Source organism: Oncorhynchus masou, chromosome 12 (assembly GCF_036934945.1).
Source record: "Oncorhynchus masou masou isolate Uvic2021 chromosome 12, UVic_Omas_1.1, whole genome shotgun sequence".
In the NCBI taxonomy this organism is placed as follows: Eukaryota; Metazoa; Chordata; class Actinopteri; order Salmoniformes; family Salmonidae; genus Oncorhynchus; species Oncorhynchus masou.
Window position 1 is genome coordinate 36,286,241 of NC_088223.1, and position 21,270 is coordinate 36,307,510.

Genomic DNA, 21,270 nt, shown 5'->3' on the forward strand with positions numbered 1-21,270 from the left:
GTAGACAATACAATACAACTATTCCCGTTTCTCTCTCTCTCTCTTCTCTTCTCTCCTCTCAAACGTGGGTTCTCTCGAAGACGTGTCCCCCCGTCTTGATCCTTTTGGAGTGAAATATGAGTGAAGCAGTCTCACAGAAGCTAAGCACGCTAAACATGCTTAGGTATCAGTTCAACTCCAGTCACGTCGTAGACCTCTGGCTCAGTTACTATTAACATGCAAGTCGAATTGAGATGGGCGAGTATGTCAATGTAATGAAGCTCTGAGTTGGTTAAAAAAAATATAGATATATATATATATGTCAAAGCCATATGTATTACAGTTATCAGATAAGTGTGTACTGATTTGAAAAACGAGTAAGTATTTAGTTATTGTGAATGTCTCTACTCTGAGGTCATTTGGAACTTGTTGAACTTGTTCTGTGAGGCTGCTTTTTGTGGTTGAAACTTTTTCCCGAGTCTCTGGTTAAAGTCTTTCCCACTTCATAGAGGAGACCAAACAAAGTATGCATCCACTATTAATAACAGTGATAATCCATCTCACCAGGAGTGGTCAAGTTGAGGCCTTCTCCAACCTTCTGACATCAGCAGAAGAGCAGACTTGACCTAATGAACCTATCGTGGCTTTGTGGCTCTTTTTTTTCCAGACAACGTTTTTCAGGAATTCAATAAATACATTTTTAGCATATGAACCGTTCCTAAATCTTGCGGATGGCAACATTTCTAGTCATCAAGATTTTATGAACTGCTAAAATGTATTTCTAGCTCAAAGTGACATTTCTAAACTTTGAAAACATGTTTTACCAGAGAACTCTTTGGCAAAACTATTTGATGTTTGCCCTTTTTACCTGACAAACATCCCCTGTAATGTGTCTTATCTTTTCTTTAAACACATCAGTCATAATACTGACCATCTTAAAACTAACCACCCTTTCTCATTCAAACCCGCCTACCTCCACCCTGGTCTCCCCCCCAACCTTTTCTTGACCTGACCAATCAGGATGTAGAAACTGCAAATTCTGAGGCTGGCCACACCCCTACAGAGACGGATTATTATTACGAGGAGGCAGTCCTACAGCCAGAGAGTGAGGTGATTGGACAAGAAGGGACGACTGGCCAGGTAAACCGCACATAGCAAAACAGTGGGAGAAGACGCCATCGATATCACACTAGTTCAAATCACTCCCCAGCTAAAGTCAATACAACAAGAATTATTAGATACTGTTATATACTTCCTAGTAATCTCTATGTGGAGGTGAGCCCAGCCATCCGGTAGTACAACAAAGTGGTCTAACAGGTTGTCACGCACCATAACACTCTTACCCATTTTGTTGCCACCAGAGCCATGAGACATGCCACCCTTTTTCAAAGAGGAATGCAACCACATTCATTTTGGCGTATCAAACATTTTCACGTGGCTCTCATTTTCCCTAACCCAAGATAATTTTTTGTTGTTGTTCTCATATCAATATTCTAATTTGATAACACACTTAGTCTTGAAATAAGAACAACAGTCTTGAGAAAATGGAAGTCGCGTACGAATGTTTGATATACGCTGCAGAGGAATGGATATCATGCATTCTTGTTTGACCGCATACGGGAACTGCATTTTGTTGAGAGAATTATAGTGGCTATCCTCAGCCCTATCAGACAGAATGTGTGACTCTTTCCTCACAGTTCTGTTGTATGTGTTCTCTTTATTTTATATGAATCGTTTAAAAAAAAAATTATCTTCAAAGAAGAAATGGTAAATCATTGGAAATATGTTTCTGAGATTTGTTTTCTATTGAGAAATAAATCGGTTCCTTTTATTTCAATAGCCATCATTCTATTCAGTCATTTGTATCTATGTGATCAATGTTGGACCTGTTACATAATGTTTTACATAACCAGCAGTGGTAAGTTGAATAGGGAATAGTAACATAGAAATAGCTTTGCATAATAGCAGCTGCTTTTGTTTTCACAAAGTGGGGGGGCTTCACCTCATTCTTGTGTGTGTGTGTCAGTGAGTCTTGTACACTAAAATATTAGTATATTGCTACCCAACTTTTAATCTCCATTGTGTAGAATGGCTTCTTAAAATATGTAAAACTGCCTAGGTAAAGAATTGTGAAATTTTTCCATCACCACTTTTATTTCCCTCACACACTTAATTTTGATAATGTTAGTATATTGCGAGCCCACAATTATTCTGCTTCCTTTTCAATCATTAGACACAAACACACAAGCTGGTGATAAACCCTAGAAGCTTTGGTGGAAACATGCCATTATTATAAGTTTAAGAATAAACACAAATATGCCTACATTTGTAAGAGATGATGGCTTCAAAGGGCCAGAAGGCCCTTAATGAAAATTGTGGTGATATTAATGGAGCATGAATGGACCTTAAGCTTTCCATGCTTTGGTGAGGAAATTTCCGGAAGAACTGGCTGTTCCTTTGATGTCCACCAGGGGTCACTATGCTCTATGTCCCTCTGTCAGTGTCTGTGTTTTGTAAAAGGTAAGACTTACCACACTCTCTGCCGTCTCCTTTTCTCCTGGTATCTCTCTGCTTCTTCATCTATCATTTACTGTCACTTTACTTTTCGTCAATGTCTTGGATTTCTTTTCTATGATCTTTTTCCTCTTCCTGTCTTCCTCTCCCTTCTCTCTTTCTCTATCTCTCTTTGCTCTTTTTCTCTCTGTTGGCACCTCCATTCCGTCATCGCTCTGCCCCAGGTGGAGGAGACATTGGTGGCAGAGGAGGTAGATTTGGCCCAGGCAGGGGGTGAGGTCGAGGCCTTTACTGAGGAGTATGTGACTGGAGACCTGGGCATGAAGGAATACGACTATTCCTACAAGGACTACAACGAGCCTCTGCCCGAAGGAGAGACTGACGGCTACATGGGCCCCGCCCTGTCCGCTGTGACAGACGAGGGAGGCGTAAGTCACTGCGCTTCCACCAAATCTTTCTTTCAATCCTAGCAGGAGCTGAAATAGGATTTGTGTATACTCGGTGTATACTCTAGTTAGTATGCATACACAAAGAGGTACTAAAAGCGCAGCAAATGATCTGGCTCGGATCTCATTTGTTTTTAATGCCTGTCTATGTGTATGTCTCCATTTGGACTTGCTATTAAGCTTGAGGTTATAGGTCGCCCCGAGGGAAGGATGCTCTGAAGACTTTTTAGTGAGGAGAGTTGATAAAAGTTGGCGCCCAACGAGGGTCTGGACTTATTTACATTATTTGTTTATACACTTAGACACTGTGGTCTCTTTAGAGTACTCTTGCGATTACATAGTATTTCGGACATAAAACAGGTGAACTTTATTGCTTCTACAACCTTGTAAATAGCAATATTTTTGGCGACCATTTTATGATTCAAACCCACTCTGCTCATTTGCCTTTTGGTAGGAAAGACCACAGTATATACAGTATTTTGTCTGTACTGCATGTATCTCTCATTAATACTATGTTGTGTATGTGATATTATCAACCCAGAACACATCCTTTGCAGGTATGTTTTCTGTAACTTGGTGATGAGCCATTGATTTGTCCAGTTTGATAAGGAGCTACAAAATGTCCTATGAAACGATGCCTTTTGAGAAATGGTTAACCTCTAAAATAGTTCCCTTGCTTTTACAAACAAACGCTACAACACCGCATTTCTCCAAGGTCGTGCCATAGAACAATTTTGAGCTACCTTTGGGTGACGTGGGAATCGACTGTTATTCGTGTATTTGCTTTTATGACTATTTCCTACCTCTATGATTATTTCTACCTCAGCCTGTTGGCTACATGCCATGCCAAGCTCTTGGTGGAGTGTGTGTCGGGTCTGTAGGCATATGCATTGACTGTGCTGTATTGTGGGTTACATGTGTGTTTTCCTCAGGCCTCAGTGAGTGCCGTAAAAGGAGAGAAGGGAGAGCCTGCTGTCCTTGAGCCTGTGAGTTGCCATTTACGTTGTCGTTCCGTTGTTATGGCTACTCCTGTGCACTGTGACAGGGGGCACCACAACATTCAGTAGTCAACATACGTTTCACAAGAAACAGTTTAGCTGTCCCGAACACCGAGTTACCACAAGGCCAGAGGATTCCCCAAATTTCCTGTGGATGGAATTGATATGGAAATAAGTAGCAACGTCTGACGTTGAAATACCACCACTGTCTCTCAGTCCCCCATGTTTTACATTCTTCACAGGGTATGTTGATTGAGGGACCTCCGGGACCAGAGGGACCAGCAGTAAGTGCATTTCATCCAGCTCTTTCTACTGAAATGCGTCTCATAGAATAGAATACCTTTATTTACTGTACTTATCCCAAACTTTTCTTCTTCTCCCTTAGGGTCTCCCCGGACCTAATGGCCCATCTGGCCCTCCTGGCTCTGTTGGTGATCCTGGCGAGAGGGTGAGTTTTTATTTAACCTTTATTTAACTAGGCAAGTCAGTTAAGAACACATTCTTATTTACAATGACGGCCTACCCCGGCCAAACCCGGACGACACTGGGCCAATTGTGCGCCGCCCTATGAGACTCCCAATCACGGTATTCTATTGTGATACAGCCTGGATTCGAACCATGAGATGCAGTGCCTTAGACCGCTGCTCCACTCGGGAGTCCTACTTTACCTACTATCTATTGTATATCTGTGTTTCTGAACAAGTTAACCTTGATGTATTGTTTGTCTATGGCTTTAGTTGTCTTGTTGTGGTGGTTGACTGTGCTGTGCTGGTATCTCCTCCTGTAGGGAATCCCTGGAAAGTCTGGTATCCCCGGTGCCGATGGCGTCCCTGGCCCCCCCGGAACGTCTGTCATGCTGCCTGTGAGTGAACGACTGATGCCCGTCTGACAGTCATCCCTACGGCCCTCTTACGTTCTTTCTTTCCCCTTTCGTTTCCATACCTTTTCTCTCTCTCTCTCTCTCTGTTGTCTTTGAACAGTCTTAATCTTTACCCTGTTCTTCATCAGTTTGTTTCTTTCTCCGACTCAGAGTCCAGTACTGAGTCGTGGGTTGAAGATGACAAACTGCCTTAATTGGGAATAATTGTATGTTTTCTCTCTCTGTAGTTCCGTTTTGGAAGCAGTGGAGGAGACAAGGGTCCCATGGTCTCAGCACAGGAAGCCCAGGCTCAGGCCATTCTGTCTCAGGCCAGGGTGAGGGATGAGAGTTCAACACTGTCCGTCACACTGGTTTATCACACAGCTTTAGCACGCACTACAAAAACACCCCGAATGATTTAACGAACACAACATAAGACAACATGCAGGTTGAATGCAATCTCTTTCGGGTCATTGTTCTTAAGGGCAGTTGTCATGTGTTCAAAATGGTCTGATTAATGGCTAAGGGCTGACGTGGCCTCTTGTTGTTACTCCTTTCTCTTAGCTGGCTCTGAAGGGACCGCCCGGACCAATGGGCTACACTGGACGCACAGGACCTCTGGTGTGTACCGTCCCTTTTCCTCCGTCACATATCCTCCAATCACAGTCTGTCGATGTATCATAAGAATATTGACCGTGTGTAGATGGTCCCCAGATCACCACGGGGATAAAGTAAACAGAGTGACTGGGCTATTTGATTGACGTCTGTGTGTCCCTCCGCAATAATGGTTGTTTCTGTTCTATGTCAGGGTACCCCTGGAAGTTCTGGTCTGAAGGGTGAGAGTGGGGATCCTGGACCTCAGGTAAAGAGATATTCATCCCAGAACCACGTCTGTGGACATTTCTTCCCCCTATATCTGACTCAGACCACAGATTAGCTTCATACAGGTTCCTTTACACCACTGTAGTGCTGGTCAGTTGCGAAGAGACGGTTGTTTTCCCTCAACTGTAATGTAGTAGTAGAGACTATTTCTCTTCATGTGTTTATTATCGATACTCAATTCAGACAGGCATTCATCACAGACATCTATTCTTTTTTTCAGGGCCCCAGAGGACCACAGGGTTTGAGCGGCCCTCTCGGCAAATCAGGAAGAAGAGTAAGTGAGCGCAATCTGATCTCCATTACTGTATTTATGAATCCGCCCGAAATGGCACGCTATTCCCTATAGGCCCCTGTCAAAAGTAGTGCACTAAATAGGGAATAAGGTGCCATTTCGGACGCGCACTGCCCACATTCCAGTGTTGATACTAGCATGCTAGTTGTATGCATGCCCAATACATAGCTTCACACTAAATGGTATGCTATGTCTACAGCCATGCAGATTAGAATAAACGTGAATGCTGTGACAATAGATGTGATTGTGTGGTTCCCTCTATCTCCCCTCAGGGTCGTGCTGGAGCTGATGGCGCCAGAGGCATGCCAGGAGAGGGCGGGCCTAAGGTAAGCTCTCAGCTGTTTGTTTTGTCGTAAACATCATCTGTTCTTCCCGATTCTGTTCTACGACCTTACGTAAGTTCTCTGAAACGGTCTGTATGGCCTCGACTTTGCATGCGTGTTGCTTTTGAATCGTTGTTCAGGTCACATGAATCATTTTCCATTCTCAGTGCGGATTTTATTTGATGCTCTGGCTTACTGCTGCGCCTTGAACATGCCGCGGTACTGTGTTGTTGATGGATTCCTCCAACAGCCGCACACATTCTTTCCGTTTTCTCCACCCCCTGACTCGACGTGTCTGTCTCTCGCAGGGTGACCGTGGTTTCGACGGACTGCCTGGATTGCCCGGAGACAAAGGACACAGGGTGAGTTCACGGTCGAAGGTCAACCCAGCACACCACCGTAGACACATGGTCGAGGCCTCGTCAAAGAGAGTTTGAGTATCACATTAAATGAAATCGTGTTGCAGCAAGGAACCGGGAAAACCAAGCCACTCCATCTAGAACTATTGTGACTCAACATGACTCGTGCTTATTGCCCAAGGAGGAAGACTGTCCTATCGACGGAAACAGAGTGAAACCAGAGTGGAATCGAAATGTGATAAAGCATGCTGTCGCTTTAATTGTTCTTCCTCCCTCTCTATTCCACCATTTTAGGGTGATACTGGAGGATTGGGACCCCTAGGAGGTCCTGGAGAGGACGGAGAGAGGGTAAGTAGTTTGGCGAAACATCAGACATTGACCTATCAGTCCCATGTCTCCATAGAGATCTATTCAACTATGAGTATATCAGCCCAGAACTACAGTAGAGTGGTCACTGAACCTAGAACCACACACATTACATTTACATTTACATTTAAGTCATTTGGCAGACGCTCTTATCCAGAGCGACTTACAAATTGGTGAATTCACCTTATGACATCCAGTGGAACAGCCACTTTACAATAGTGCATCTAAATCATTTAAGGGGGGAGGGGGGTGAGAAGGATTACTTTATCCTACTTTATCCTATCCTAGGTATTCCACACACACTGCATCTACATTTCTACATTTCTACATTTCTCACTGTGGTCTTTTAACATGACTCCATTGATCCTTCAAACTCCTTCCTCCTTCCTCACATCCTGTCTCTATCATTCCCCTTTTGTGTGTGTGTGTTGTTTCCAGGGAGACGACGGAGACATCGGACCGAGAGGACTTCCAGGTGAACCCGTGAGTGTATTTCTGACGCTACTGTTGACATCGGTTCCGTCTCACTACCATCACCGTTCACATTTTTGGGATAATAGTGTGTGTATTGTGTTGTTTATAGCGACTACCTGTTTTAGCTGGCTTGTTATTGACCCATTCCTGGCTTTTTCTCTCTGTGTTCGTTTGTTGTTTCGCTCTTGTTTTTAGGGACCTCGTGGTTTGCTCGGGCCTAAAGGTCCGAACGGAATCCCCGGCCCTCCTGTAAGTACACACATTGGTGCACCACACTGGAATGTCAGTTTTACTCAAAATATACTTGGCTGTGAAGCTACACTGCCAAAAGTGAATATAAGCCTAAATATCTTAAAATGAGGGATAATTAACTTAAAATGTGTGTTTTTTTCCTTGCTTTTTTGTACCAAGCTAAATTATCTAACGTCATTGGGCAGATCATTTCACTTATTTTAACCTAAAAAGGCTTACTGCAAGTAATTTATCTTATTTCAAGATATTTTACCTTAAAGCGTCATATTAGGATAAAACATCTTGGAAAAAAATATATTGAAATACGTTAAATGACTTAAACCTTTTTTAGGTTAAACTATGCCAAATGATCTGCCAATGACGGTGCACCCTAAAACAGCACCATGACCAAGCAAACACTGCACTGGGATAGTTTCACGACATCCCAGAATGACAACTTTACCCTCATAATACCCCTGAAAGTACTAAGCACCCCTAAAGTAGGCAACTATATGACCAGGAACCACATCAACAGTGTCAGCAGACCACATCAACCTCATGTCACCAGCTAAAAAGCCCCTAAAGTACAGGATCATGTTCTTATCACTAGTACATCTAGATAGTCATTTTGTAGAAGGCCACTTAAGGTCAGGTCGTTTACCCTGCATATAGCTTTGATAACTAGCAGCCTTTTCTATTTTATGTTATTTTCTTTTTCCTCTTTCAGGGTGTGCGTGGAAACGACGGTCCCCACGGTCCTAAAGGAAACCTGGTCAGTGAATGTTTTTCTGTCCTTTTTGTCCTCTGTGGAGTTGAACATATTGATGTATTCCCATTGAGAGCAAACCATCCTTAAAGTCTCAAACCATCTCTTCTTCCTTCCTCCTCTTCTCTCTTCTTTTTTTCTCTCTCAGGGTCCCCAAGGAGAGCCAGGGCCCCCAGGGCAGCAGGGTACTTCAGGAACACAGGTGAGAAACATCACAGAGCAGGAGACACATTATTGGGGACAGATTTTAGCCAATTTAAACACTTGCAAATGACTGGATATCACATTCAAATGTTCTCCTCCTTACAATGTGGGATGATCCAATGAAAAACTGTAATCTGTGGTAATAATGCCCCAAGCGATGTATCTCTGACCAGATCTGACCGTATGACATGATTGTTTCAGGGAATGCCAGGGCCACAGGGAGCACACGGCCCCCCGGGAGATAAGGTAAGAGAACAAAGTGATCCATGACTGTTGTGTGTGTAATTACTATGTAATGAACCTTCATAAAGATATTGACCGTCCCGACAGGCTTCAGTAAAGTCTCCGGAACTTGTCACAACTAGTGAAGCGTCACATTCAGAATATTCAGCCAGGAATGATTAACAAGGAGACAAAGTATTGTGTACTTTGTAACTTAGGTCCTAGTGTATTTAGACTGAGTGATGATAACATTGTTACCAGTATTGTCATCAGTAGTCCAGTAAACTCATGACTTTCTTCTCATCTCCTCCCCCAGGGTCCCACAGGAAAACCTGGTCTGCCAGGAATGCCAGGAGCCGACGGCCCCCCTGTAAGTTACGTACTCACTGACCTATATTGGACTCATCTTTACTGTATGTTATAATAGAGCAATGGAAACATTATTGGTAATCTGCAGAGGTTTTTTAACATGAGAGGACGGCAGGGTAGCCTAGTGGTTAGGTTGCAAATTCAAATCCCCGAGCTGACAAGGTACAAATCTGTCGTTCTGTTCCTAGGCCGTCATTGAAAATAAGAATTTGTTCTTAACTGACTTGCCTAGTTAAATAAAGGTAAAATAAATAATGCATTGCGCAGAATTCCACTGGTCAAAAAGGTTAAGTACTTTATTGCATTTTCATGGAACAAAGTGGTAAGAACAAGTAATCAGCACATCTTGAATTGAAGTTGCCCTTGATAATGCCTCTCTTGACCTCTGATACTCTCTTCACCTCACAGGGTCACCCAGGAAAGGAGGGACCTGTTGGCACCAAAGGAAACCAGGTGAGATCCTCTAATCGTCTCTCCTGCACAGTATTCATGAAATATAGTCAACCTCCGCGCCAAATTCCCCACCAAGATGCCTGCCTATATATTGTGTCTTATACGTTGTGTCTTGTGTGAGGTAGTGCATCATTAACCCTCTCTCCTATCTTCATACAGGGTCCCAACGGTCCTCAGGGAACTATTGGCTATCCTGGCCCTCGTGGCATTAAGGTGAGATGATTTTTTTGTTTGTTGCTAAAGTCGTCATTAATTGTCACTAATCTGTGACGATAATGCCTGATTAATGACTGACCTCCTAATCCAATTGTAATTGCAGGGAACTCAAGGTATCCGTGGACTGAAGGGTCACAAAGGAGAGAAGGTAGGTGACCTCGTCCAGTGTATCAGGGATTGGCGAATAGTATATGTGACAATAAAACATCTTATCTTTTAGATAAAAAAATAAGTAGCCTCTCACTTTGAGAACTGATTCTGGTATCTTGAAGGTGACGTGCAACGCTGGTCCTGTGTCACGATGACAGCAATGTCGTGGGCTATAACACCTCTGAAACATTTACGTTAGTGTTTGGGTTAGATTGATTGGTCCTGTGTCACGATGACAGCAATGTCGTGGGCTATAACACCTCTGAAACATTTACGTTAGTGTTTGGGTTAGATTGATTTGACATACGTTTAGAAATGTTGTAAAGTTATGTCTCTCAGCCCACTAACATGTACTTTGTGAATGACACAGCCATGGTTCTGCAGTTTTAGAGATCAGCCACTGGTATCTGTACTTTTAGGTTAGGATCACTAGAGGGCGCACTGTGAAACACTTTCAGACACGAAAGCCACACAGGTGTCAAGTTCATTGTCTTTGATTTGATTTGATGTACATACTATTATACATATTATTCCACCAAGGTTTTCATAATTCTTTATGTTGTAAGAGTTCTTAGGAAGACTTTATTTGGATTTGTGCATTTTAGGGACAACATCCCAAACACTTGATTGACCATACGTATAAGGCCTTCAGCTTTCAATTATAACCACAATTGCCTTTTTTTTTAGGGAGAAGATGGCTTCCCTGGAATTAAAGGAGACTTTGGTGTCAAGGGGGAGAGAGTAAGATACATGTTGTTTATTAAATAATTCCTCCAAATAATTATATTCAAGTATTATGTATTGTTTTTCAATGTCATGTTACATGTTTGAAGTTATTTGCCTTGTTTCTTGCCTCATTTGCATACAATGTATTTTTTTATTGAAGGTTTATGTATTGATTCACATTTGATTTAATGTATGATTATGTGGTTTATGTATCAGTGTTGATTGATTCCCCTGTGTGTTCCTGCTAACAGGGAGAGGGTGGAGTGCCCGGCCCCAGAGGAGAGGACGGTCCTGAGGGGCCAAAGGGTCGTGTTGGGCCCCCTGGCGAGCTCGGGCCCATCGGTCTGGTTGGAGAGAAGGTGAGAGTAGGGTTCATATTCTGTATAACAGAAGTTTGTTTATCTTATTTAAAATGAGACTATATTTGAAAGTATCTCATAACACACCTACCTGGTTGGCCAACTTTTACATGATGGTGGTTCTGTCTATATTGTTGTTTATAGTCATTTTGATAGGTTCGTCAGAGGGTCATTAATGACAGTATCTGATTGCAGGGTAAACTTGGTGTTCCTGGACTTCCTGGCTATCCTGGAAGACTTGGACCTAAGGTAACGACATCCCCGATTTCCTTCTAATTGTTTGCAGGTAAAAATTGAAATGTTATCTTATTAAAAGGACTGACAATACGGATGCTAGATGAACAAATGCTTGATGTGTTTTCAGGGCTCCCTTGGTTTCCCAGGATTCCCTGGAACCAACGGCGAGAAGGGAACAAGGGTAAGGGAATTAAAACTCAAATTAAAACTCTAATTGTCGCAGTATGTTCTATGAGTGATGTAACCCAGGTACAAAGTCAACAGCACTGAAGTTGATTCTGGTGGCTGATGTTGCCTGTGTGTCTGTCTGACTGAGTCTGCGTTTCTTCAGGGTCTGATTGGAAAGTCTGGACCTAGAGGACAAAGAGGACCAACGGTACAGTTCAACTCCACTAAATTCCACGTATTTATATTGCTGTTGATTGTCAAAGTCTCTCTTTATAGTTTATGCATCGCTGTTTAAACCAGGGCTCATATTGTAATGGGAACAAACAACAGTTTGGTTTAGTTTACTGAGATGAACCAACTTGCAGTGGATCAGAAACACTCAACCAAATTTCCATACCATTCCTAATCGTTTCTCCATATCTCTCCAACAGGGCCCCAGGGGTCAGAGAGGGCCAAGAGGGTCTACTGGGAAATCAGGAGCCAAGGTAAGACAATGTCTAGAATATCAACAATACATTTATGGAGGTTAATGCTCAACAGCACTGTCAGTTCACCTACTGGCCACCACAGGGAAGACACGTCATAATAAAGCTGGAATATTGGTTCGCTGCATGTGATGGTGTTAATTCTGGGCTTCTATTTCTTTTCACTAGGGTACATCAGGAAGTGACGGCCCATCTGGTCCACCAGGAGAGAGGGTAGGTTGTTGGAGTTATCATTTATTTGTTTACTATATACACTTTGCCGTGCCACTATAGCATACATGTTGTTGAGAGACTTATACCTGTCCTTCTCCCATTGTATCTTTCAGGGACTGCCCGGACCTCAAGGAGCAAACGGTTTCCCGGGGCCAAAGGGACCTCCCGTAAGGCCACAATATCTACTATATATAGCAATCATTTAAGAATGATTAGTGTAGTTTGAAACGGTAAGTGCCTTCTTTCCCTCAACTCTTTCTGTTTCCTACCCAGGGACCACCAGGAAAGGATGGACTGCCCGGACACCCTGGACAGAGAGGAGAAGTTGTAAGTCTGTTTTCGTGTCCGGAACATGTGGCCATGTGGCGTACACGCTATCAGAAATAAATGTATCTTACAAACAGTGCCATGTTTTCCTTTGGCTCTATTTTTTGTTGTTGTTTTTTTTGTAGTTGATCTCAAATTATACTGTTCATGCTCTACTGTTACTTCTTCACACGATACACACATGATTGCCTAAGCTGATTGCATTAGGGGCTACACAAGGCTATATTCAAGGCCCAATTCATTTCATTTTCTATTCCACAGGGATTCCAAGGAAAGACTGGGCCACCCGGTCCTCCAGGTGTTGTTGGCCCTCAGGTAAGATTAATGCAACTTTCTTTTATTTACATTGTCCAGTGTCTAATCCATTTTTTATGGATCATATCCACCATTCACTTTCCATCTTCATTACTCATTTCCCTCCTCTTCCTCCTCTTCATTGTCCCAGGGTTCCTCAGGAGAGACTGGCCCTCTGGGCGAGCGCGGTCACCCCGGGCCTCCAGGACCACCAGGCGAGCAGGGACTCTCCGGACCATCTGGCAAGGAGGGAACGAAGGGAGACCCTGGTCCCCCAGGTGGCCCTGGGAAAGACGGGCCCTCAGGACTGAGAGGCTTCCCTGGAGAGAGAGGAATGCCTGGCACCCCGGTGAGCAGGCTAACCAACACTCTGTCTGCATCTAAAATAGCACACTATTCCCTATATCACAGGGCGAGATGTCATACTGAATATAGATTGCACATGCAGTGTTTTAACTTGTTCCTGTCTGGTCTTTAGGGAGGTGGCGGACTGAAAGGAAGTGAAGGCCCAGCAGGACCTCCCGGAACAGCTGTACGTCTGGCAATAATTACATCTGAAATGAATCATTGTGAAAAGAGAATGTGATGCACAGTATTTGTTGACGTCCACATCACCTTGGCTGTAATCATGTCTGTAACCATACCTGTGCAGGGATCCCCAGGTGAGAGAGGACAGGCAGGCAGTGGAGGTCCCATCGGACCCCCAGGAAGACCCGGCCCCCAGGGGCCTCCAGGACCATCAGGAGAGAAGGGAGTGCCTGTGAGTACTTTTACAAAACATATCCAATATACAGAGCTGTCAGATTGAGTCATTGTTCTTCTCTATTCTCTATGTCTCATACATGTTCTCTCTCCCACCCCGTTCCTTCTCAGGGTGAGAAAGGTCCGATTGGCCCGGCTGGGCGTGACGGTGTCCAGGGCCCAGTGGGTCTGCCAGGTGCAGCCGGATCCATCGGAGTTCCAGGAGAGGACGGAGACAAGGCTAGTAACAATCATCTGTCTCGATCACATATCCAAACTACTGTATTACCACTTGAAACTATATCAAACTGCTCATTTCAAACCACTTGAAACCATATCATAATGCTAATTTCAAACCACTTGAAACTATATCATAATGCTAATTTCAAACCACTTGAGAAACTATATCAAAATGCTAATTTCAAACCACTTGAAACTTTATCAAAATGCTCATTTCAAACCTCTCGTAACAAAAGCCTTGGTGGTGAATTGTGTATTACAGGGTGAGGTTGGAGAGCATGGCCAGAAGGGAGCAAAGGGCGGCAAAGGAGAGCATGTGAGTGACATTACCGCCATTATTTTGATGTCCGTGTCAAATCCACAGATCATGTTATGTTCCTTACATCCATTGTGTCTGAACAATATACTATAAATAGGATTTTCTCTGCTGAAGTACAGTGATACATTTGGCTACAATGAAACATTGTGTGTCAACAGGGTCCTCCCGGTCCACCAGGGCCAATGGGTCCACTCGGTCAACCCGGCGCTGCTGTAAGTAGAAACACTTAACTCCATCAACGTACAGTGTATCATCAATATTGCATCAGACACATAGGAATTCATAGCATGGTGCCCCTCAGAAATGTCCCCTTCACTAATATCTCCATTGTTCAGGGAGCTGATGGAGAACTAGGAGCCAGAGGTCAGCAGGGGCCATTTGGAGCCAAGGGAGATGAAGGATCAAGAGGATTCCCAGGGGCCCCAGGTCCTATTGGACTGCAGGTATGATGACTGATTTCTGTTATGACTATATGATGTTAGCCTCAGTACAATAAACGATTGTGACGCGATAGGTCAATGGCATCTCTAACTGTGAATGTATCTTGCAGGGATTGCCAGGCCCATCAGGAGAGAAGGGAGAGACTGGAGATGTCGGACCAATGGTGAGAATTGACGACAAATTGGAGCAACCCAACAGATGATTGGATCTCATGAAGCCAATCACAATAGTTCAGGAAAGAGGTATTGTTCACATGAAACACACTAGGATATTGCTAAACTCATCCTATCTGTCTCTTTAGGGTCCACCTGGCCCCCCAGGACCTCGTGGCCCTGCTGGTCCCAGCGGTGCTGACGTGAGTACTAATCTTCTCTCAAAACATTCCAGAACTCTTTCCTCACTATAGAATAATCATATCAAATGATTTCATTGTAATGGAGTTTTTATGCTACTGGTGATATTATGAAGCCATCCCACATAAATACCTACTGTAGTTGTCCTGTTGATTTGAAGACATATATGTTATTATGGGTATGACTCTTGTTGTTTTTATATCGTTGACGCTATGATGTGTATCTGTTTGTTTATTCAGGGTCCTCAAGGTCCTCCTGGTGGTCTGGGTAACCCTGGAAACCTGGGAGATAAGGTATACATGACTTCACAATAACTCGATTTCCACATTCTGTTGTAGTAGTTATGATATGTGTGTACATGTATGTTCTGAGAACTGAACACGTTGTGTTGACAGGGAGAGCCTGGTGAAGCTGGACCACCTGGAATCGGAGGAGAGCCAGGAAAGAAGGTGAGAGGTTGATCCTTACTCTGTCTCTTTGCTTCTTCTCATGGGCCTCAAGGTATTGTCCCATACACACATATTTGTTTCTATGCATAGATGTTTTGTACTGTGAGTGACAGTGTTGTTGTCCAATGGCAGGGCCCACGTGGAGAGCACGGTGACAAGGGAGAGGCGGGACAACCTGGTGCTTCTGGCCCTGCGGGTGGAAGAGGAGGCCCTGGAGACGACGGACCCAAAGGAAACCCTGTATGTCAAACACTCACTCTATAGGAAAACACTGTCACAAAAAAATCACACTTGGTCTGTAAAGTTTGTATGTCAAACGTAATGCCATTGTGTCTCTCTCCTAGGGCCCTGTTGGTTTCCCTGGCGACCCCGGTCCCCCTGGTGAACTCGGTCCCAGAGTGAGTATCTAAACACTCTTCACACACGTTTCATTAGATCTGTTTTGTTGTGGTTAAACAGATATTCCAATGCGGGTGTTCATACCATTTCAGACCTAGTGAGTGCAAGATGTGTCTCTGCTGGTGTATCTGTGAATCTTTTTCCATGATTAAAACCTCCAAAAAGTATCTACTTTTGACACCATCTTAGCAATTACCATCATTGATAATGACTCTGTTTCTCTTCTTTAGGGTCAAGATGGAGCAAAGGGAGAGAGGGGAGAGGACGGCGAACAAGGACAAGCTGTAAGTTGCCCTAACTTACTATAGGTACTACATGGGATCTTCAGGACTGTCCTTGTAGCCTTCATTAAGCACTTTGAACTGGATGTAATTAGGTCATATGTTGTCTGTTTACCATCGCCCCGATTCAAAATGGCTCCCGGCAAGAGTAGTGTTTGTAATGTGAAGCACATCCTTAAGATGTATCCAAAAACATTTAGAATTGAGAAATGTAATGGGGTCAGAGGACTTAAGGGGCCACTGTGGACGTTGGTATGCACGTCCCAGCCATAAACCATCTCAATTAAAGCCCTAGGAAAGTGTATTTCCCATGTTGAAGCACCTGTTGAAACATAAAATGACACTGCAAGATTAAAGTTGTAAGTCCTTCCGAGCAGATCGCCCTTCAGGCCTGTCTAGAATGTAGATTATTATGGAACTCTAAAACATGTTTATTTTGGTTCAGTTCTCTATAGTTATTATTGACCCTGCATAGGTCACTGAGGCGTTATAATGGTGATCGTGCTCTCTACTGTAGGGATCTCCAGGACCCACGGGTGAGAATGGACCCCCTGGTGGACCTGGAAAGAGGGTAAGATCGTTCAGCTCAACAGGCCAAACCACAAGACATATCTGTTTGTTTCCAATGTATTCTGTTTGATAGGTGCATATATCTACTCAATGAAGACTACTAGGTGGCCGACAGGCGGTCGTGAAAGCATCATAACGTTTAGAATATTTCACATCGCTTACTTCCTAGGGTCTTGCTGGAACGAGAGGGCCAGAGGGACGACAAGGAGAGAAGGGAACTAAGGTAAGAGTTCAAAGGTCGTCGGTCAATGTATTGGCACTGGCAGTTTATCCTGTGGATCGTTTCTATCTCTCTGGTAATGGTTTGCACGCCATGCCAGAGAGACCTAACACCAAATGTATATTTCTCCGTCAATTGTTTCCCAAATATTTGCTCAACTCACAACACACGTTGGGGATTTCGAATATTGAAGTTTATCAATGTTTTTTTTCTCCTTTCTCTTTTTCCCCCCCAGGGAGACCCAGGTGCTAACGGACCTCCAGGAAAGACCGGCCCCGTCGGACCTCAGGGTCAACCAGGGAAACCAGGAACGGAGGGTCTCAGAGGACTCCCTGGATCAGTGGTGAGCGAGATGATCCCGCGCTTCCATGGACAGACTGGGCTGTTCAGTCTGTGGTTCCGTCTACTGTTCTAGTCTGTCTGTCTGTACGGGTGTCCATCTGTCTTACCCTCTGCTCTATAGGGTCTATTATCGTCTGTTCACTACTACTAGCTATGAGCTTAACAGTGTAGCTGAGCTGTTTGGTGCATTAGGCTGAGTGTCACTAACTTCCTTCTGATGATCTCTTCCAGGGTGCACAAGGTTCTCCAGGCCTTGCCGGCCAGAAGGGACCTCCCGGACCACTGGTGAGATAAGATGTGTACATGAATAGATCTATAATAGATTGTATCTCCCACAGTGTTGATCTATAGGCATACAGTGCTATATTGATGCTTCAAGTGAATATACCCACTTCCTTAGCTACAGTACCATCTTACTCTTACTCTCTCTCTTCAAGGGACCACCAGGCTTGCCAGGACTGCGCGGCGAGGGCGGTGACAAGGGAGAGAAGGGCCACTCGGGTCTGATCGGTCTGATTGGGCCCCCCGGAGAGCAGGGAGAGAAGGGAGACAGAGGACTGCCAGGGCCACAGGGGACACACGGGTACAAGGGAGAGACTGTGAGTGACACCTGTCTCTCCTTAGCGGACATTATAGAGCTTGGAAAGAGAGCGTACATTTCCTCTGAGCACACGCACACTCAAAATAATCTGTTGTTGTGTCTGTACGACACGTCCCTCCTGAACATGTATTCTGTCGCCCTTCGACAAACAGTTGAGTTCAGTGCTGATGCATTTCATGTGTGTTTCAGGGTGTCTCTGGAGGCACTGGGCCTATTGGTCCTGGTGGCCCTGCTGGCATGCCTGTGAGTAACCACTTCTACATCACCTCTCCTGGTTCTTTTATCAGTATATCACGTAACATCCTCTATCTGCATTGTGTATATTCTAAAATAAAAAAAGACGGTAACATAGAGAGTTTTAAGCATGAATGCATCCATGCCTTTTGTGTCTTGCATAATTCTGTCGCTCTCTAATCAATTTAAAATGTCCTCTTTTCTATGGCCGTATAACAGTGGTAATAGTTAGCGTCTATTGAATGATAACCCTGACCTCCCTGCACCTCTTTCCCAGGGTCCCCAAGGTGTCAAGGGAGCTAAGGGTGCTACAGTGAGTAGAACGTCCTCCTCCGCACTCTCTCTAGTGGAATATCTGCTTCCATATTATAGTCCCTGTTGAGTCCCATGTGCACTGTATTGTTCAAATCTCTATCTCCTGTCTGTGTGTTCCAGGGAGGAGCTGGTCCCAAGGGAGAGAAGGGTGTCTCAGGACCCCCCGGGCCTCCAGTGAGTACCCATCCTTTGCATAATCAGTTTACTCTGTGAAACTAATTAAATAGTCGTATTTTACCGCCATTTTTCAGTTTAGTCCTGCCTCGATCTATGGTTAGTTGCTTACATCATTCTAGAGCATATAGCATATGCTCTCATACATCTACAGTTTTCAGTTCAAACATAAATAAGTTCAATTGAACCTAAATCTACGAATCTCATGAATGATTATCAACCAGTAATAACCTTTCTCTGTGACCCGCCTCCAATCAGGGTCCTCCAGGCGACGTCATCCAGCCGCTGCCCATCCAAATCTCCAAGAAGTCCAAGCGCTCCATCGACGCCAGCCGGATGCTGTCCGAGACAGACGCAGAGGCGGTCGCAGCCGACGCCACCGGCACAGAGTTCCTGACAGGCAGTGAGGGCATGGAGGAGATCTTCGGCTCACTGAACTCGCTGCGACAGGAGATCGAGACCATGCGCTTCCCTCTGGGCACCAAGGACAGCCCCGCACGCACCTGCCAGGACCTGAAACTCGGCCAGCCAGAGCTCAAAGACGGTACGGGGCTCTCAGGCATAAAACAATTCACAAAAATGTGGCAATTCTAACATGAGAATAAGATTCTAATATGTTTCAAAACACTTCTACATTCATGTGGACGATACCATGATTACAGATAGACTTGAATGAATAATGATGAGTGAGAAAGTTACAGATGCACAAATATCATACCCTCATACCCCCTGCTAACCTCTCACCATTCCTATTACAATGGAAGTTAGCATTTTTTTGGGGGGGGGGGGTATGATATTTGTGCATCTGTAACTTTCTCACTCATCATTATTCATTCAAGTCTATCCGTAATCATGGTATCATCCACATGAACGTAGAAGTGTTTAGAAACATATTATAATCTTATTCACAATAAAAGTGACTCCAAAATGACACAATACATTATTTAACATTCATTTCTATTGGGCACAAAATCATCTGGGAAACAACGAAAACAAACACCAAAAACAAACAGCAAACAGCTAGGAATATGGACCAAATGTTAAACGTTTGACTACTTTAATACACATGTAACAATGTTCCATAGTTAGTCATTGCGTAATTTCGCATCCAAAATGCTGACAGAGCCAAAACAACCAAACATTTGTCACTGTCCCAACACTTTTGGAGCTCACTGCCTTAGTTTGCAGCCCAAACCGTTCGGGATGTCTCCTGGTCTGACAAACATCGCTGTAGCTCAGCCACCTTCCACCCCAGACACGGCATGCCGGCGTCGGCGGATCCGGTGGATGGAGACGCAGCCCATGCAAAACAAACATATCTCCAGCTTAAACAGATGGGTTTTGATGGGGATTTGTGTACTATGCTAATTATTTGGTTAATACACCATCAATGCAAAGAAAGATAAATGGCGACTTCACATTGTCATTTTAGTCACATTAAGACATTTTGAATTTGAGTTCCTTGGTACTTAGCCGTGCCTCGTCTCTCTGCTCCCCCCTGTAGGAGAGTACTGGATCGACCCCAACCAGGGTTGCTCTCGCGACTCTCTCAAGGTGTTCTGTAACTTTACCGCCGGTGGGGAGACCTGCCTGTACCCCAGCAAGAGCGTGGACACGGTGAGAAGAGAGACTGGGCCTGTCAGTCAATAATGCACACACACAAACTCTACCCTGTAGTAGCTGTATGTTTAAACGTCAGTCTAATTCTCTCTCTATTTCTCTCTTAGGTAAAGCTCAGCTCTTGGACCACGGAGAAACCAGGCTCCTGGTACAGTGAGTTTGCAACTGGCAGCAAGGTTAGTTTGGGTTTATTGCACCATCGTGGAGAATCCCAGAGGGACATTCATTATAGTCCATAAGTGTGCTATATGTTTGACCTGGATATCAACCAATGGGTAAAGATGAAGGTCGATCAGGAAAATGATCAAAGCATCATCATAACACTGTCACTTAGCAACTTGTTTATTTAATGTCAGATTTGAGACATCACACTCTGGTTTCATGCTTATTATAGAGTTCACATCTATTGGCTTTATCTGAGTTTTTATTTCATGGGGCGTCCACCCTCTCTCCCACCCCACCCCCCAGCTCTCGTATGTAGACTCTAATGGAGAGCCGATCGGCGTGGTCCAGTTGGGCTTCCTGCGGCTGCTGAGTGTCCAGGCCCGCCAAAACCTCACCTACCACTGCCACCGCTCCGTGGCCTGGGCCGACCGCACGGCCAATAACGGCCACAAGAGGGCGCTACACTTCCAAGGCGCCAACGATGAGGACCTCAGCTACGAGACTAGCCCGTACATCAAGGCCCTGGTCGACGGCTGTTCTGTGAGTCTTATTTAATTGGTTTATTTAAACAGTGTGGTCATATTCAGTAACAATTTCTAGCTTACTCACCTCTGTGTGCGGACATTCAAGTTATGGATGCGCATCTCAAGTATCTCAAAAAGTAAACTAAGAAACCTGAGATTTTATAGGGGGTCCGGGGGTACATCCCCCCATTAGCTTTTTAAAAAGGAATTCCCTGAATGTTGCTCTATTTTTAATCTGATGTAGGCTAATTGAATAATTACAAAAAGTATTACTACGGAACTGTATTTTTCCATTACACACAATCAAAGTATAATAATGAATCCTAGGCAGATACCCTTGCTGCACGTGTAGTGATCTCACCTGTCTCTC

General features: G+C 44.3%; 1 protein-coding gene across 4 annotated transcripts in view; it reads left to right on the plus strand.

Moving 5' to 3' along the window:
• LOC135549965 (collagen alpha-2(XI) chain-like) overlaps positions 1-21,270 on the plus strand; it is a 45,678-nt gene that overhangs the window by 22,864 nt on the left and 1,544 nt on the right. For 2 of the 4 annotated variants that reach the window (XM_064980371.1, XM_064980373.1), the window contains 58 exons: positions 1,000-1,119; positions 2,718-2,921; positions 3,872-3,925; positions 4,180-4,221; positions 4,323-4,385; positions 4,725-4,799; positions 5,045-5,131; positions 5,361-5,417; positions 5,605-5,658; positions 5,899-5,952; positions 6,243-6,296; positions 6,602-6,655; positions 6,947-7,000; positions 7,457-7,501; positions 7,688-7,741; positions 8,451-8,495; positions 8,638-8,691; positions 8,895-8,939; positions 9,232-9,285; positions 9,693-9,737; positions 9,897-9,950; positions 10,057-10,101; positions 10,791-10,844; positions 11,081-11,188; positions 11,384-11,437; positions 11,553-11,606; positions 11,757-11,801; positions 12,025-12,078; positions 12,247-12,291; positions 12,405-12,458; positions 12,565-12,618; positions 12,880-12,933; positions 13,064-13,261; positions 13,391-13,444; positions 13,565-13,672; positions 13,786-13,893; positions 14,156-14,209; positions 14,371-14,424; positions 14,548-14,655; positions 14,763-14,816; positions 14,955-15,008; positions 15,246-15,299; positions 15,402-15,455; positions 15,588-15,695; positions 15,800-15,853; positions 16,085-16,138; positions 16,653-16,706; positions 16,875-16,928; positions 17,161-17,268; positions 17,499-17,552; positions 17,705-17,866; positions 18,058-18,111; positions 18,380-18,415; positions 18,538-18,591; positions 18,850-19,135; positions 20,096-20,208; positions 20,319-20,387; positions 20,680-20,916. In XM_064980371.1, the coding sequence (XP_064836443.1) occupies positions 1,000-1,119; positions 2,718-2,921; positions 3,872-3,925; positions 4,180-4,221; positions 4,323-4,385; positions 4,725-4,799; positions 5,045-5,131; positions 5,361-5,417; positions 5,605-5,658; positions 5,899-5,952; positions 6,243-6,296; positions 6,602-6,655; positions 6,947-7,000; positions 7,457-7,501; positions 7,688-7,741; positions 8,451-8,495; positions 8,638-8,691; positions 8,895-8,939; positions 9,232-9,285; positions 9,693-9,737; positions 9,897-9,950; positions 10,057-10,101; positions 10,791-10,844; positions 11,081-11,188; positions 11,384-11,437; positions 11,553-11,606; positions 11,757-11,801; positions 12,025-12,078; positions 12,247-12,291; positions 12,405-12,458; positions 12,565-12,618; positions 12,880-12,933; positions 13,064-13,261; positions 13,391-13,444; positions 13,565-13,672; positions 13,786-13,893; positions 14,156-14,209; positions 14,371-14,424; positions 14,548-14,655; positions 14,763-14,816; positions 14,955-15,008; positions 15,246-15,299; positions 15,402-15,455; positions 15,588-15,695; positions 15,800-15,853; positions 16,085-16,138; positions 16,653-16,706; positions 16,875-16,928; positions 17,161-17,268; positions 17,499-17,552; positions 17,705-17,866; positions 18,058-18,111; positions 18,380-18,415; positions 18,538-18,591; positions 18,850-19,135; positions 20,096-20,208; positions 20,319-20,387; positions 20,680-20,916 (4,386 nt within the window). The remainder of the gene's footprint in view (positions 1-999; positions 1,120-2,717; positions 2,922-3,871; positions 3,926-4,179; positions 4,222-4,322; positions 4,386-4,724; positions 4,800-5,044; positions 5,132-5,360; positions 5,418-5,604; positions 5,659-5,898; positions 5,953-6,242; positions 6,297-6,601; positions 6,656-6,946; positions 7,001-7,456; positions 7,502-7,687; positions 7,742-8,450; positions 8,496-8,637; positions 8,692-8,894; positions 8,940-9,231; positions 9,286-9,692; positions 9,738-9,896; positions 9,951-10,056; positions 10,102-10,790; positions 10,845-11,080; positions 11,189-11,383; positions 11,438-11,552; positions 11,607-11,756; positions 11,802-12,024; positions 12,079-12,246; positions 12,292-12,404; positions 12,459-12,564; positions 12,619-12,879; positions 12,934-13,063; positions 13,262-13,390; positions 13,445-13,564; positions 13,673-13,785; positions 13,894-14,155; positions 14,210-14,370; positions 14,425-14,547; positions 14,656-14,762; positions 14,817-14,954; positions 15,009-15,245; positions 15,300-15,401; positions 15,456-15,587; positions 15,696-15,799; positions 15,854-16,084; positions 16,139-16,652; positions 16,707-16,874; positions 16,929-17,160; positions 17,269-17,498; positions 17,553-17,704; positions 17,867-18,057; positions 18,112-18,379; positions 18,416-18,537; positions 18,592-18,849; positions 19,136-20,095; positions 20,209-20,318; positions 20,388-20,679; positions 20,917-21,270) is intronic. The other 2 variants (XM_064980372.1, XM_064980374.1) reach the window with 1 other exon arrangement.